The sequence below is a fragment of the Thermobia domestica genome, chromosome 1 (assembly GCF_964235325.1).
Source record: "Thermobia domestica chromosome 1, izTheDome1.hap1.1, whole genome shotgun sequence".
In the NCBI taxonomy this organism is placed as follows: Eukaryota; Metazoa; Arthropoda; class Insecta; order Zygentoma; family Lepismatidae; genus Thermobia; species Thermobia domestica.
The window spans coordinates 133,410,858-133,426,183 of NC_137454.1; the positions used below are offsets into that span (position 1 = coordinate 133,410,858).

The following is a 15,326-nucleotide window of genomic DNA, read 5'->3' on the forward strand; positions in this document are numbered from 1 at the left end:
TTATTTTTAAATACTAATCTTATCTCTATCAGGATTTTATATGTACGATTGTATAAATTCTTAACCCCATTGTAAAAAGCAAACTTCTTTTCTATTTGACTCAATCACGGGATGACTCGCGGAGTTGCAAAGAGGCTGAAGTATCTCGGAAGATTGGACTGGTTGAGATGAAACTATTCGAATTTCTCAGCACTGAAGTTTTAGACGATGTTATATGGCAAAATACTTTCATAGCCCAAAATTACTAAGGAAAAAAAAAACAATGAGTTCAAAATTACTTCGATCTAGAATTATTGGTACCTGAGAATAGCTACTTCGTATATTATTGAAAACTATTCAATGTCTAGATAACATAGTTTAGCGGTGGAACTCTTACCTGGTCCATCTAGAAATACTTGTTCCCTGTCTTTATTTGAAAGAATTAGAATAAGTCCTTAACTGATCAGAACGGTTGTGAGTGAATACCTTGCACACTCTCTAAGAATTGACACACTAATGAAGTGATTTTGGACAGACTTGATAACACTTTGTTCCAATATGCCATACTGCGCCTGTCTAACAGAATCTGAATTAATCTTCAAAATTTCTGTTTTTTACGTACGATTTCATATAGCATTAATTCTGAAACAATTTCTGACGCATGACTTCTCTTTGCTTATCTGAAATAGTATATTTGACTCGGAAAATATTTTGCTGATATTTAATAATTACTTGTGTGTGTCAGGAACTGGAATTGATGCTTTTTTTTTTTTAACAAGCTAGTTTCAATTTGAGCTCAAATTCACTGTGCTTGTTGGCAATAATCACAAGAGAAATTAGTAGTGGCGTGTGGTTCTGTTTCCGATCGGGGTACTGTCAAATTGTAACACAGCCTTCTGCATTGTCAAACCCAAGATAATATAGAATGGGTTTAACTTGGGAAACATCATGCTCATGAGTTTACTCGAGGTTCCCCTGTTTCCTTCCACATTTTCATTCAACGAATTATTTCATAATCATCCATCTTTACCTACACTATATAATCGTGGGACATTAAAGACTTAATTTCATTTTCACACATGCTCGGCCAATACTGGGGTGATTCGATTTCAGTAACATCTGTGAATCATGGAAATCATTTTACCATTTGTAACAGTGTTTAAAGTTGCTACGCCTGTTATTTTGTGAAGTAACATTGCAACAAAGGGAGAACTGAAAATTTCATGTCTTATTTCGTTAAACATTTCTTCTGCTACAGAGCTGCTTAAGTTATTTTTGAATGCTATTGAAAGTTCTAGCAGACGTAGTTGCGTTCAACAAATGATTTGCAACTTTCTAATCGTTCAACAAATGCAGTTCAATTAGTTGCTAGTGTTCATTGACTTGATATCCTCTTTGTCTTCTATATTCCAATCCCTACTTTGCTAAAGAAAAAATCTGGCACTAATCAGACATTCTCTTTTTCTGCTTGTTCTTACATTTTCATCATTTTTACTTATTTCATAGCTATGTTGATAACCTATCATCAACCCTTGTGTAATCTAATGTTTTTACGCAGTACTTGGATGGAGATGATTCTGAGACTATTCGTGACACCTACTATTTACATAAAATGATGACCACTGAATTCTGAGATATTTCAAACGTCACTTCAGCAACAAAATAAACATGGTTGATTTTTTTTTTTTCATCATTTGCAAGCGTTTACGAAAACTACAGTTGCTCAGGGCGTACGTATCAGACGAACACCAAACAAAAACGAATGTTTAGAGGAGAGACCGAGGTACACGGAGAACATATACTCTTGCTTCTAAATAGATAAGCAGGGTTGCAAACCAATACATGAAATCACTAGAAAAGTACAGAAAATGACTTTTAAAGGAGCTGCTTTAATTTAGAATGGCATAAAGTGGAGAGTTCATAAGTTTTGTGCTGAATACTATTGCATGTAAAGAGTCTGCAGAAATATCTACACCTATGATACTACTGGCAGTATAGATTTATGGGAGTCCGAAAGTTGAAGTTTGTGATTTTGATGCCATGTTTAAGGTGTAATATCTCAGGAGGGCAAAGTGCCAAACATTGCTGCTTAGGCCACAAAGTAGTTCTGTATGGAGTAAACTATTGCCCCCCCCCCAAAAAAAAAGACATTACACGGAGAGAAAAGTAAGGACATGGTAAAAACGCGAAGAAAGCACGCGCGTAACGATGGTCGTAGAGCACAAAAATTTAAATGTTTTGATATGTTTCATGCTAGATCTCAAAAACCACGCATAGTTCAGCAATTAGGCTCGCTTTTGTTTGTGTTCACTTGTGCAAAAGCTTGCGAGTAGCGTTTGTTCCATCTTTCTAGCTCCATGATCATTGCCATGTCTACAGGGTGGACAATTTATCTTGACCAGCCGCTATAACGGACAAACCAAGAGAGAGGGAAAATCGAAACTTTGCACGAAGCAAGTGTAAGGAGGGGGACATCTATGTACGTATTAAATAAAAAGACCCAACAAAGTGTTGCGAACCCAATACAAAGTTAATTTTTTTTTTTTCAAATGGCACTATGTTAGAGTATTACATATTTCAAATCAATGTGCAATATAACTTTTATTATTCAGTATTGCATACTAAGGATGCTATAGTATTACAAACATCCAAAGTTTAGAAGCCTCTAACGCAAATACAGCATAACGGAGATGCACAGGATAATGCACATCGAAAAATACTTTAGTGTCGGATACCATGGTGATGGTATGACTTGTTTCGAATGAATAGGAACGAAGTTACCAGGGCTTGAAAATTTTAATTTTCTTGAAAGTTTTTTTTTTTTTTTTAATACTGATAAGTATGACATCTATTTACTTGTATGGTTTGTAATGCATGTGTAAATTATTTTGCCGTTTACAGCACTTTGATACCTCAAACCGTTTTGAAGATAAGATAAACATTGCTGGAGTTTGCAACACTGCTTAAATCGTGTAATTGCGAGAACTTGTAATTACAGCTACTAAAAGCTATTGCCGTAATTCTATAGAAGAGAAGGGAAACAACAACAATCATTTTAAATGTTTTCCCCAAATACGCCATTTTCATCAGGATAGAATAGATAGGTGTAAACTTTTTGAAACATCTTGAAAACTTTGGGGGGAGGTATGGAAAATTGACCTATTAACTTCTTCTCCTACATGGTAATGAAACCGATATTTTCTCCGAAATCCGGTGTTGCCAAAAAATTCAACCTAGCTGACAATTCTCGACCAGAGGAGTGCGCATTCCTCTCTGTCATTTGAGAAAGGTTTTGACGAAAAAGAGAGGTGGAAAAATCTTCCTTCTTCCTTTGAAGAGGAACAAAATTCGAACTGGACGGCAGCTCTCGGCAAAAATAGGGGGTGAGCAAAAGCTGATCTTCTCCGTCATATGAATATGGAATGGAATATCTCAAATGTTTTGGCGAAGAAAAAAGTAGTCTGGAAACTCCAAGTGCTTGATGTTGCTTTGTTACACCTGTATTTGAAACTTTCAACCCGCTTTCAACAAAATATTTCTTTTTCCATTGAGAAGGAATGATCTATATGCAGGCAAATTGGTCAGTGTTTGTTTATTTCCCCCTTCTCTATATAGAAAGAAAGAACCTAATGTGTAAGCCATTAATCACAGTGTAATGGGGACCAAAGCTATGGCAACGTCGTTGAACATAAGTTAAGTAACAATGTCACTTGTAAGAGGATATGATTGTTCGGACAGTTCCGATTACCACCCACTAAGGTTTTTAAGATCGTGCCAGTTCTATAACGCAACCTTGTGAACACATTAATTTCTGAACGGGGATTGGATTTCGATGATACTTTGCTGATACATTAAGTACCTTAATACCGCGGTCCAGTTCGACGATGAGTGTCGTGTGTGTAAGGGGTAGCTAACTCTCTTACCATATAGATGTGGCAATGATCATGGAGCTAGAAAGATGGAACAAACGCTACTCGCAAACTTTTGCACACTGAACAGAAACAAAAACGGACCTAATTGCTGAACCATGCGTAGTTTTTGAGATCTAGTATGAAACATATCAAAACATTTAAATTTTTGTGCTCTACGACCATCGTTACGCGCGTACTTTCTTCGCGTTTTTACCATGTTCTTACTTTTCTCTCCGTGTAATATGTCATGTTTTTTTGGCAATAGTTTACTCCATACAGAACTATTTGTGGCCTAAGCAACAATGTTTGGCGCTTTGCCCTCCTGAGATATTACACCTTAAACATGGCATCAAAATCACAAACTTCAACTTTCGGACCCCATAAATCTATACTGCCAGTAGTATCATAGGTGTAGATATTTCTGCAGACTCTTTACATGCAATAGTATTCAGCACAAAACTTATGAACTCTCCACTTTATGCCATTCTAAATTAAAGCTCCTTTAAAAGTGTCATTTTCTGTACTTTTCTAGTGATTTCATGTATTGGTTTGCAACCCTGCTTATCTATTTAGAAGCAAGAGTATATGTTCTCCGTGTATCTGGGTCTCTCCTCTAAACATTCGTTTTTGGTTGGTGTTCATCTAATTCGTACGTCCTGAGGAACTGTAATTTTCGTAAACGCTTGCAAATGCAAAAATTGGCACTCCACCGACAACAAAGATGGCCACCATTCAGGAACACTTGTACAGTCCGCAACAAAAAACCTGCAACATGAGCATGTAAGTTTATTGTGAAACGACGAAGTCTTTTGGTCCAAAATAAGTGTGCAGGGGAGGATGCCGAGGTTTCTCTAGTGTGATTCGTGCCACTTTGACGTTATGTTGATTCCCTGCGCTGTTAGGTGTAGTTTTACAATAAACTTACATGCTCATGTTGCAGGTTTTTTGCTGTGGACTGTACATACGACAATGTGAATGATGTTATTCACCTTCTCATACACAAGGTTCATCACACTCCAATTTTTATAATTTTCGGAGATGGTTGAGCAACCATTTTCGCCATCTTTGGACCACTTCAGACGGATTGACACAGTAAGGAAACCTAAGTTTTCCCAATTTTTATCAAAGAAGTGATACAATATCACATACAACGTTATATAAAACGATGAGCAAAATCTTTTATTTCTTAGCAAATTAAATTACATAAACTGAACTGTATGATGTGCTAAACATCATTATGCCCAATACACTGGTACGAACATGTCAAACGCAGAGCTTCCTCTGCTTCATTGCTATGTTCGTGTCTGTTCGGTTTCGTTCGCAAGAAAATCTCTCTCTCATCACCGACATCAATTGAATGTTAACTTGAACGGCGTTACATTCTTGCATGGAGCTTGCTTGCAGTAAGGCAGTGAATGGAGATTTTTCCGTAGAAAATCCAGTTTTAGAATAACTTAAAATCTTAGACACACAAAAGTGAGGGAACAGCCTGTTGCATCTGTTCCATGTAGGAATCGCCGCTGAAAATTGCTTATGCATTCTTAACACGATCCGCTTTATCAAATTATTATGTCAGCAATATAGTTTCAACAGACTTCCATACTTACAAAAATGTATCAGTAGTTTTAGCTGTACTCGATTATATATATATATATATATATATATATATATATATATATATATATATATATATATATATATATATCATATACAAGGTCGACCTGAAATATGTATAAGGGAGAGTAGCAATAAACACACACACACATAAGATTTTATTATAACTTCTTTATTTTCAATTCCACTGTTCTCTACCAATCTAGGTATGCCTGTTATCTACATTTTGGTTCAACTGTTATTTAGTAATTTTTCCACCCTCTTGTTAAGAGCCAAGATGTGATGCTGGTATAAAACTCTGCTGTACAGGATATAATATATATTTATATGTGTAGGAGGTACTGATAGGATGAGTGCATAATTTTTTATTCGTTTTTTCCCTTCTTTCTTTCATTGTGGGGACAGAACAGAGAGTACAATTCAAGCCACATTCACCAACATTGGAAAACAAATCTCAAAATACATTTTTGTCCACCATTTTTCCGTATCAGGTGTGCTTTAAGAAAAATATATCTGCACCATTCTATCGCGATGGTGATTAATAATAATCAAATAAAATCAGATAATTTACCCAAACACAAGGGAAATTATTTGTCGGGATTAGGAGACAGAATATGCTATATATAAAAATAATTGTCATCTAAAGTGCGGAATTTCATACCCGAATGACAATTCTTAGCATGTTGTATTTTATTGTTTCATTGTGAAGGAAACCCCCATAAACCATATATGTACATTTTTTAATTTCTAAAGCTTTACAAAAAAATAAAAAAAATACTATTCTGTCTGATTTTCTTTACAATAGTATGTTAAAAACAAATTTTTCACCTTAAAAAGTTATATCTAAATGTCTGTATCAAAAGAATAATCTAAGCTTTTTAAGTTTTCAAGCCATTCAGATTACTTTTTATTCCTGTACTAATAAAATCAATTTTAAAAACACCACTTCCCTTTTTTTTAAAAAAAAATGTTTTAACAAATTAATGGAGCATATTTTAGTTTTGTATAAATACTCATTCTGACCACAACCAATTTGGTGTGTTTATGAGTGTCTGTATCATTATTATTACGAGTATGTTTCCTGACGCATGAAATCATATTTAAAAAATTGAAAAAGTTGAGTTTAATTGACATCTCAACAACAGCACTGTCCGTTATGTCCACATATTTTGGTTATTCTTTATATGTCGCTCAAAACAGTGTATCTGCTACAGAAGTCTATCCCCTATGTAATTTCTACTGGAGAAAGATCGTTACACTTTCACTGCAAATATATATAAAGTAACTGCAGTTCTTGCTTTGTTTTAAAACAAATCATTGTAACGAAGAAACACACTGCATAAGTACAGTGATTTTTATTATTTGTAAAAGTCGTATTCCATTTATACAAACTATAATATTGCAAGTGTGGCTCCAATGCGCTCTGTTCTTGGAAATTAAAAATAACTTTGTTAAGTGCATCTATGACTATAATGCATATAATCTTGGATTTTATTTTTTTGAACCTTCATACAGACACTATGAGGGGAAAAATGACTGGTTTTAATAGCACTAAACTGTATCATATATATATATTTTTTTTTCATTTTAGCTTCTTGTATCAAAACATTTTTACTTCCATTCATAGAGTATAAAATGTTGTTATTTAGTTTAGCTTCTTATTTATAATATATATATGTATATATATACTTTTAACCCATTTTGAATTCTGTCATTCGCTAACTCACAAGGTACACAAAGGGGCACACCTTTCGAAGGAATTTCCCCGTCATCAATCTCTCAAAAAACACATTGCAACACTGCACGTGAGCTTTTAGTGAAAACAAATATTCATTAGAGTAATAATAAAAATTTAGAAATATTTCACACGACATTGCGTGGAAATGGAGGATATGAATTATGTCTTGCATTCAGTCATCCACAATAATAGGACATGGTTATCAAAATATCAACAAAGTTCCAACAAACTCATTTACATAGTCTCACATTATTTCCATTTTGTTTTGCTTCGTTCAAGAATTTCTCATTTCAGACAAAAAATATATGAATATATATATTTATATGTGGATATATTATGTATTCTATTTTACATTTACAGACTTTTTGTAGATCACAAACATTCTAGATCAACAATAGACTAAATATACTTCATTCACTTACAACAGTTTTATGAAAAGAGCTTTCAACCGTATCTAAAAAAGTTTACACCAGACAAGATACGTGAAGGAGAAACAATACAAATCTGGTGGAGGATGACTGAATTCAGACCAAAGAGAGGGGGAACAAAATTATTTGTACACTGACTCCTCACATTATCAAATACCCTGCTACAATGAAAAACACAAAAAAATATATTCACTAACGAACGACCCAACACACAGAGAAGAAAATTAAAGGTACACTAGACAAAAATAACAGGCTAACCCAAGGAGTACTTTTTCTTTTCTTTATATTTTAATAATGCTATGCCCAACAGTCTGATTTATGCTTTCTTTTCCCCTTAATTTTTTAATCTTATATATCATCATCACCATATAGAAATACTGCTTAGACTCAATAATCTGAGTTTTATACTTCTTTTTCTCATTTCTTATTCATTGGTTCAACAGGCAATAAACTGGCAGAAAATTTAAAAAAGATAGACAAAATTTTCTCGTGACTCTGCTATATAGTTATTATCATTATTTTACAGAATTATTTCACAAAAATAGCAATTCCTTTTATTCAAAATGATCAAACACAAGATTTACAAAAAATCTCACCAGATATAATAGCCTCTTACAATCAATTTGCTCTTTAAAAGAGTATTTAGCTATTTTAAGTAATAATTTCATCTTTTGGACACTAACACAAATAAATTTAAAAGGTTTTTTCGTTTTTTATGATTAACTTACAATGATGTAACTTCTCCCTTAATTTCTTCCTTTTAATCCAGTTTATCACAGTTAAAAGTAAAAATGACCAAATTGGGTTCTACTTTAATTAGATTAAAATCTACTTTGATTGCATGTTTATTTTCGAATATGCTATTGTAAGAGACTAAAAATTCCGATATTAGGATTCTAGTTAAGGCTATCTTCTTTTCATTTTTAATCCAGAAAGGGCTAATTCTTTCATTTTTGTGATTTACTGCTTTCAAAACATTAAGAATATCTACAAATTTTTAATTCACATATCTAAATCATCGTTACGCTATTGAGAATTTTCTTTGTAAATCCAGTGATACTTTTGTGCACACACTTTCTGTAACAATCTGATATATTTTACTTCTTGCATTCCGATTTATCTAAAAACTAAATCATCACTGATAGGATTTTGGTATCAGATAATTAAATATATCTTTTTATTTTTAGTTATATTTAATGTATATGATGTTAAATAGGATCTGGACAGGTGAAGATTAGATTATGTAGATGCTTTGCAAGGTCTATTAATTTTCTTTCCATATCGATGGATTTATGTATATATATATTTATATTTGTATATTACTGAGATGGCAAGCCTGAAACAAGTGAGGGTTGGGTTCAATGGTAATATTATGACTATGGCTATGGCATCTGCGGCACTGAAATTACATCTAAACACTAAATAGCTAATCTCTTCGAACTAATTTCTCATATAATATATATATATGGTTATATATATTTATATATGTATATATATATATACTTATAGATAATATATATCTATCTTTTTGTGCTTTCAGCCTCCCTCACTTTTTTGAGATTTGACCTCTCAGATTGTTCCTTGGGTTTTGTCATGGTGGATACAGTTAAGAACATTTGGGTTATATATGATCCATTCTTTTTTTTTACTTTCTTTTTAAATCAACACTACATTTAAATTCTAGTCTACTAGAAACTACATTGTTTACCTGCTTGTTCTTATGATTTTCTTTTCTCATAAACAATCGGATCTAGGTTGGGGGTATTCCCTTGCACTCATCAGTTTTTCGCTGTTAACTATTGTGAAAACTAACTACTACATAATGGTATGCTTTATTTTCTTCAGCTAACTACATTATACTTTGTACATGTTGAAAGGGACATTTATATTTAACTATTTCCCTTTTGTTTTTTTGTTTTTTCTTAACAACTACATATCGACCATGTCGTCAGTACATTTTTAAATACTTATGCTATGAAAATAATCCCCCTGTCCCTTACCTTTTTTTTAAATATATTTTCCCCTTAAACTTTAATACACACAACTGTTTCACAAGTATATGATGATTTTACAAGAGGAATACACAAAATTCCACCTTTTTTCTTTCATTTTTTTCTTTAAAAACATATTTTTAAAAGTCCTGTGCAAAGTTGGTTTGATGTGGTGCCACTAATTTTATATCCAACAACTTGTACATCACACCACACTCACCACATCACACTATATGTATGTATATATATATATATATATAAATTGGTAGCATGCCTACTCCTTTACTTTGTTTTTCTAAAATTAGTCTCTGACATTGTAGACCAAGTCTTTTAATAGTGTTCACTTTCTTCCACCTTCTTCCGAAGGGAAAAAAAAAGAAAAAAAACATGAACATATGAAAACCTATACGAAAGTGCACAAGTCCTCTATTATCGAAGCAATATTTTAGTTTATCTAATGTGTAAGCAATAATTGCTGATGTCTTTCTTCATTCCTTTTATTTCATTTCCAGTTCCAGTTAGAAACTAGCGCCATCACGGAACACACATTTACGCACTTCACGCACTCACATCACTTATTTAACTTTATTTTATTTTTCATTAACTTCTGAGGAAGAAAGAAAAAATAACGAGAACAGAACTTATGTGGGACAGTTGTTTGTTGCCTTCTTTCTACCATCAAACGAGGAGAGTTGGAGCTAGCCAATCGTCATCTGCCAACTGATGCCCAGAGAATGTCAGAAAAGAAAGAAAGACGAACATACTGCTTTATACAAAAACAGCACAGAGTATATCACATACTTATTATTATAATAAAAAAATCTTACGGCTACATTACATGAGTTTTACTGAAGGGAATAAAAATGAAGTGTGTAAATACACCTTTTCTTTTTTATTTAAAAAAAAACGAAAGTTAAAATTAACCTAATTATAAAAGTCAATATGTGAAACTGAAAAGAAACAATGTGTTTTTGTAAATGCTTAGTACTTTTATTGTAATTGCATTATATTAAGTACATAACCAATTGGCCTTGTGCCCTTTCTTATAGGCAGAATCATATGCACATGGAGGACGAGGATATACATTTCCTTTTTCTTATAAGTAGCATTACTTTTTCCCTATTTTCGTTATTTTTCTTTTATTATCATAAATGTAATTAACAATATCCATGGCATATGTTATGCGATACAATGCTGACCTAACCTAGCAAATCTACAGTCTTTGTATTATATTTTACAGCTCTTTCTGGATTTGTTTTACTTGGCTTTTGTCTAAAGGTTTAAAAACTACTTCACTAGTGTGCTGCTATGCAGATAGCAATGTTCCTACTTGAGTACATACAGTGTACACAGTGTTAGACGATCACCACATCCATTTTCTTTCCTTGTTTCTTCGATAAATATACAATTTTATTATGTGAATGTATGTACTTGTGTGTGTTATGTATTCATACTGTTTGTTTAAAAAGACTTTATAATCCGGTTTTTCAGTTACTTTCCTAATAAATGGATGGATTTGTGAAATTATATGTGCTCGACTAATTCTACCTAATCCCATCATGCCTGCTTCTGTTTATCGTATAGTCATACATATGTATATATAAATATGAAAATGTATGTTTTATATATATATATATATATATATATATATATATATATATATATATATATATATACATATGTGTGTATATTTTTTGTTGTAGAAGTCTCTGTTTCTGGCAAGACCTGGACAAATTGGCACAAAACAATGAGCCTATGATTCAGGATACTCCACATGGTAGTAGTAGGAAAAAAAAAAGCAGCACAGCAAGATTTGCTGGAAAAAGGGCAGCAATTGTTGTTGGATCATTGTTATCCACAATAATGTTAAAACATTTGGTTCTTCTCATTCATTCATTCTTTTATTATATATATATATATTTATGAGTTCAATCATATGTCACTTGTTTAATGCACGTAGCATGAAGGAGAGTAGACAGCTGGCTACATAGTCTATGCATATCACTGTGCCTGAAAGAAAGAGAGAGCCCTGATTTAGTTGACGAAGACGCTAATATTCTAATTAGTCTACTGTTAAACAAATGCCAATTATAAAACAAAAAATATACATAAATAAGTTTTGTATTTCAAAATTTTTGTTTACAAGAAAATTTAGATACATTTGTTATGATTGTGAATATTTTTAATAATTTTGAGAAGTTTTTGTAAAAGAACAAAAAAAAAAAAAAAATAGACATTTTCAGCAAAAATTTATAAAGCTGATTTCTAATTAAAAATACACTCTTCCAAAAAATATTTGTTTCTAAATAAAAGTATTTCGTTAAATAAACATCAAGCATTAAGATGACTTAAAGTATATATAAATTGCCAAGAATATTTAGACTCATCAGCCCATGCACACAAATAACCGAAAAAACTTGTCGTTTTCAAATACGCTTTTTATTATTATTCTTGCAATATTCTCTGTGCTGTTCACTAAAGACAGTGAAAACGTAATACTTGTCTTTTAACACAGTGGCAATGGGCACAATGTTATGCGTAGACACAGCATACAAATAAAGTTTAGTAACAGTTTACAGCGTGGTAGTCGTACAAACAACATATACACATATAGATATACATCTTGCATACGATTATACACACACACACACACAAACGAACATATACACGCAAACTTACTTTAATTAGTATCGATAATCGTAATCATGCACAATAGATTTACATATGTATCATGCAATGCAAGCATTTTTTCTGTTTGAAAATTTTACTAAGCACAAACATGAACATCGAGAAGTTTCAAAAAGAGAAATACAGAGATTTTAAAGAAGGTTAACACGTTGGTTATCTTTTTGTTAGAATGTGAAGAAAATAACCAGAAATTAAAACAAAAAGCAAACATGCGGAGAAATGTATAAAATATGCGGCTAGACTATGCCAAGAATTAATTTCATACAGTTATACGCTATACTTTCATCTTTTCTGATAAAAGGTTATAATTAACTGCGAATTTAAACATGAATTGAAAAAAAAAATACTATCGTATTTTTCGGAAAAAGTAAAACCAAAGAATGCAAATAAAAGTTCTAACTTTTAGAAGAACAACAATTTCCGAATTTGGCGGAAAAAAACAAAAAACAAAAACAAAGCTGCTTAAATAATGTTCATTTTTAGTGTTACATCAGTTAAAAAAAAATCTTTGAGTAAACTAGTATAACAGTGGTGGCTAAGTTAACGTTTTGATACGTTGCTTTTGTTCAATGATTCATTACATGTTAGCAATTGTATGGTAAAAATAAATTATTATTTTTAAGAAGTACGATGTTTTCTAATCGTATCTAATGCTTCGTTTATATATATATATATATATATATATATATATATATATATAAACGTCTCAGTATAAGAAAAAATTGTATCCACGTTGAAACGAAAAATTAAAAGTAAATGTTTCATTCTGATAGCAGTTGAAATAATAAACATCAGTTGAAATAATAAACATAACACAAAGAAGACTTTAACAAAAAGAAAAAGAAAAGTAAACGATGAGAGAGATATATATATAAGGAATCTGACAGGGGACAACCTGGCATGTACGTTTCCATCGTTGTTCAAATGGAGGTATCCAGATGATGATGAAGAATGATGAAGGGAGGTGAGATTTAGTCCGCCATTGGAGGGCAGACAAGCAACGATCCGCCATTAAGACCTGAATTCATGATGTTCTGTCCAATCTGTTGAAACTTAGCATCCCAACCAACCCTGGCCGTCGGGCTCTGCAGAAGTGACTTTAGTGATGAAAACAAGTGAAGGTGCCATCAATATCCACAGTGTTTCAAGAAGTGTATTTAAGAGAAACAGAGAAAAAATTGAGGGAAAAGAACTTCGACTGTTTCCAAAAAAATACGCTAATTGAAAAACAACTATATAAATACTTTTATCTCTCTGTAGATGATGATGTGGATATTATATTACATTAAAAAATTCTATTCCTTCTTATTCTGAATGTTAGTATATATACATAAAAATAGCACCTTCATCAAACAAAAAAGGCTTCTTAATATAAGTATATAATATTGCACTTACGTTACGTTAAATTTATTAAAAAGATATAATAATTATAATAATAGAACATTAAAAGTATTAAATACATGCAATTAGTAGAAACTTAATAAATTCTTTTCCTTATAAAGAAACAAATATTACTGCAGTGGTGGAGCTACATTACTTTTACAAAAACTCTCAGCTATTTGATTAAAATAAACAAAACTAGCATGTTCGAGATGTAGTAATATATTCTGCAAATTGAAGACAAATACTAAGGTGATTACACAATTCCTATTATTTGAAATTGATAATCATTCAGTTGATGATTACTAAAATACCATATATGTTCAAGCATGACTATTTACATAGTTTCTGCAATAATTATGGAAGTGAATATGAAGAAAATGTGACACTACATGATACTTAAAAATAATCGTAGTTTCAAGGAAAAGAAGAGAAAGTATCCAAGTTTTAACTCTCATTCTAAGAGGAAAGTTGGAAGAATATTTTTCTCCTCACATAAACTACAACTTAATTACATGAGAAGGTAAACCCTGTGGCTTACTGAGTAGTCAAAGGATTCAACAAAGTCGCATTGACAATGAACTGTGAAAGAAGTAAATGCAATTTTTCCGATGTCGCAGAAGGAATCATGAATATTTTGGCAGATTGGTATGAGTTATCCTAAAGAAAAGAATTTCATGGAAGTATATGTCCATTCCTCAATAGATCTGAGACGTCTCCGTAGCCTCGCGTTAAGTGTATTTGCATATTGTGCTTGCGTTCGTAGGCTTAATGGTTCAGACATGAATCCGAGTAGCGTTTGAGATTTCTTTTGAATAGTAAGTTCTGCTCTTCATGACCTGAATTTCACGTCATGTTACGCAAAATGTTGTCTAAGAATGTTACGCAAAAATAGTAGTTCAGGCAGTTTGACATCTTTGTCTTATGTCATAGACTGGTACAGATTGAGAATACCATTTGAACATGCAACACTACTCAATCTGCTCACTACTTATAATAAAAAAAACTTCCTGTTTTCCTCTCGAGCTTGAAAGGTAGACAGACTGCTTTGATCAAAGCAACAGCCATTTGAAACTGAACATATGAGAAGCTGTATGTAGATACCAAGGTGTTTGAGTGATACGAATTTCAAGAAACTGGTCCATTATACACAAACTATTATATATAAGACTAGGATATATCATCATGTGAAATGAAATTAAATGAAATCTTTGTTTTACGTCCCACGGTTATGCCTGTTAGGCTAAAGGAGACGGTGATGATGAGAGATGAGTGAAATGGTGGAATGAAGAAACTGGGAGGAAAGGGGAGAACACTGACGAGCACGGTGTTTGTCCACCACAAAGTCCACACGGCGTGAGCTGGGATCGAACCAGGGACCCCAAGCACCGTAGGTGAACGCTCTACCACTGAGCCACAAATCAAGAGAACTTGCCTGGGAGCTTTCAATGCACCCACTATATAGCTCAGATCTAATATCGTCAGGCTATTATTAAAACTACGATATCTCTACAGGACTCTCTGAAAGGTGTTAAATTAGTTTCAAGAGTGTCCTGTGAAAACCACGTATCACTTTTATAACGACAGGATTACGATG

General features: G+C 32.5%; 1 protein-coding gene across 14 annotated transcripts in view; it reads right to left on the reverse strand.

The window, feature by feature from the left end:
- Window positions 1-15,326, reverse strand: part of LOC145689315 (nucleolysin TIAR-like) — a 1,166,854-nt gene that overhangs the window by 35,199 nt on the left and 1,116,329 nt on the right. For 9 of the 14 annotated variants that reach the window (XM_081763481.1, XM_081763496.1, XM_081763473.1 and 6 more), the window contains 2 exons: window positions 13,245-13,446; window positions 5,656-11,671 (listed from right to left, as the gene is read on the reverse strand). The exons of 1 other annotated variant lie outside the window; for it this stretch is intronic. In XM_081763481.1, coding sequence (XP_081619607.1) covers window positions 13,321-13,446 — 126 coding nt within the window. In that variant the 3' untranslated portion in view covers window positions 5,656-11,671; window positions 13,245-13,320. Of the gene's footprint in view, window positions 1-5,655; window positions 11,672-13,244; window positions 13,447-15,326 lie in introns of those variants that run through there. 4 more of the 14 variants (XM_081763477.1, XM_081763465.1, XM_081763490.1 and 1 more) reach the window with 4 other exon arrangements.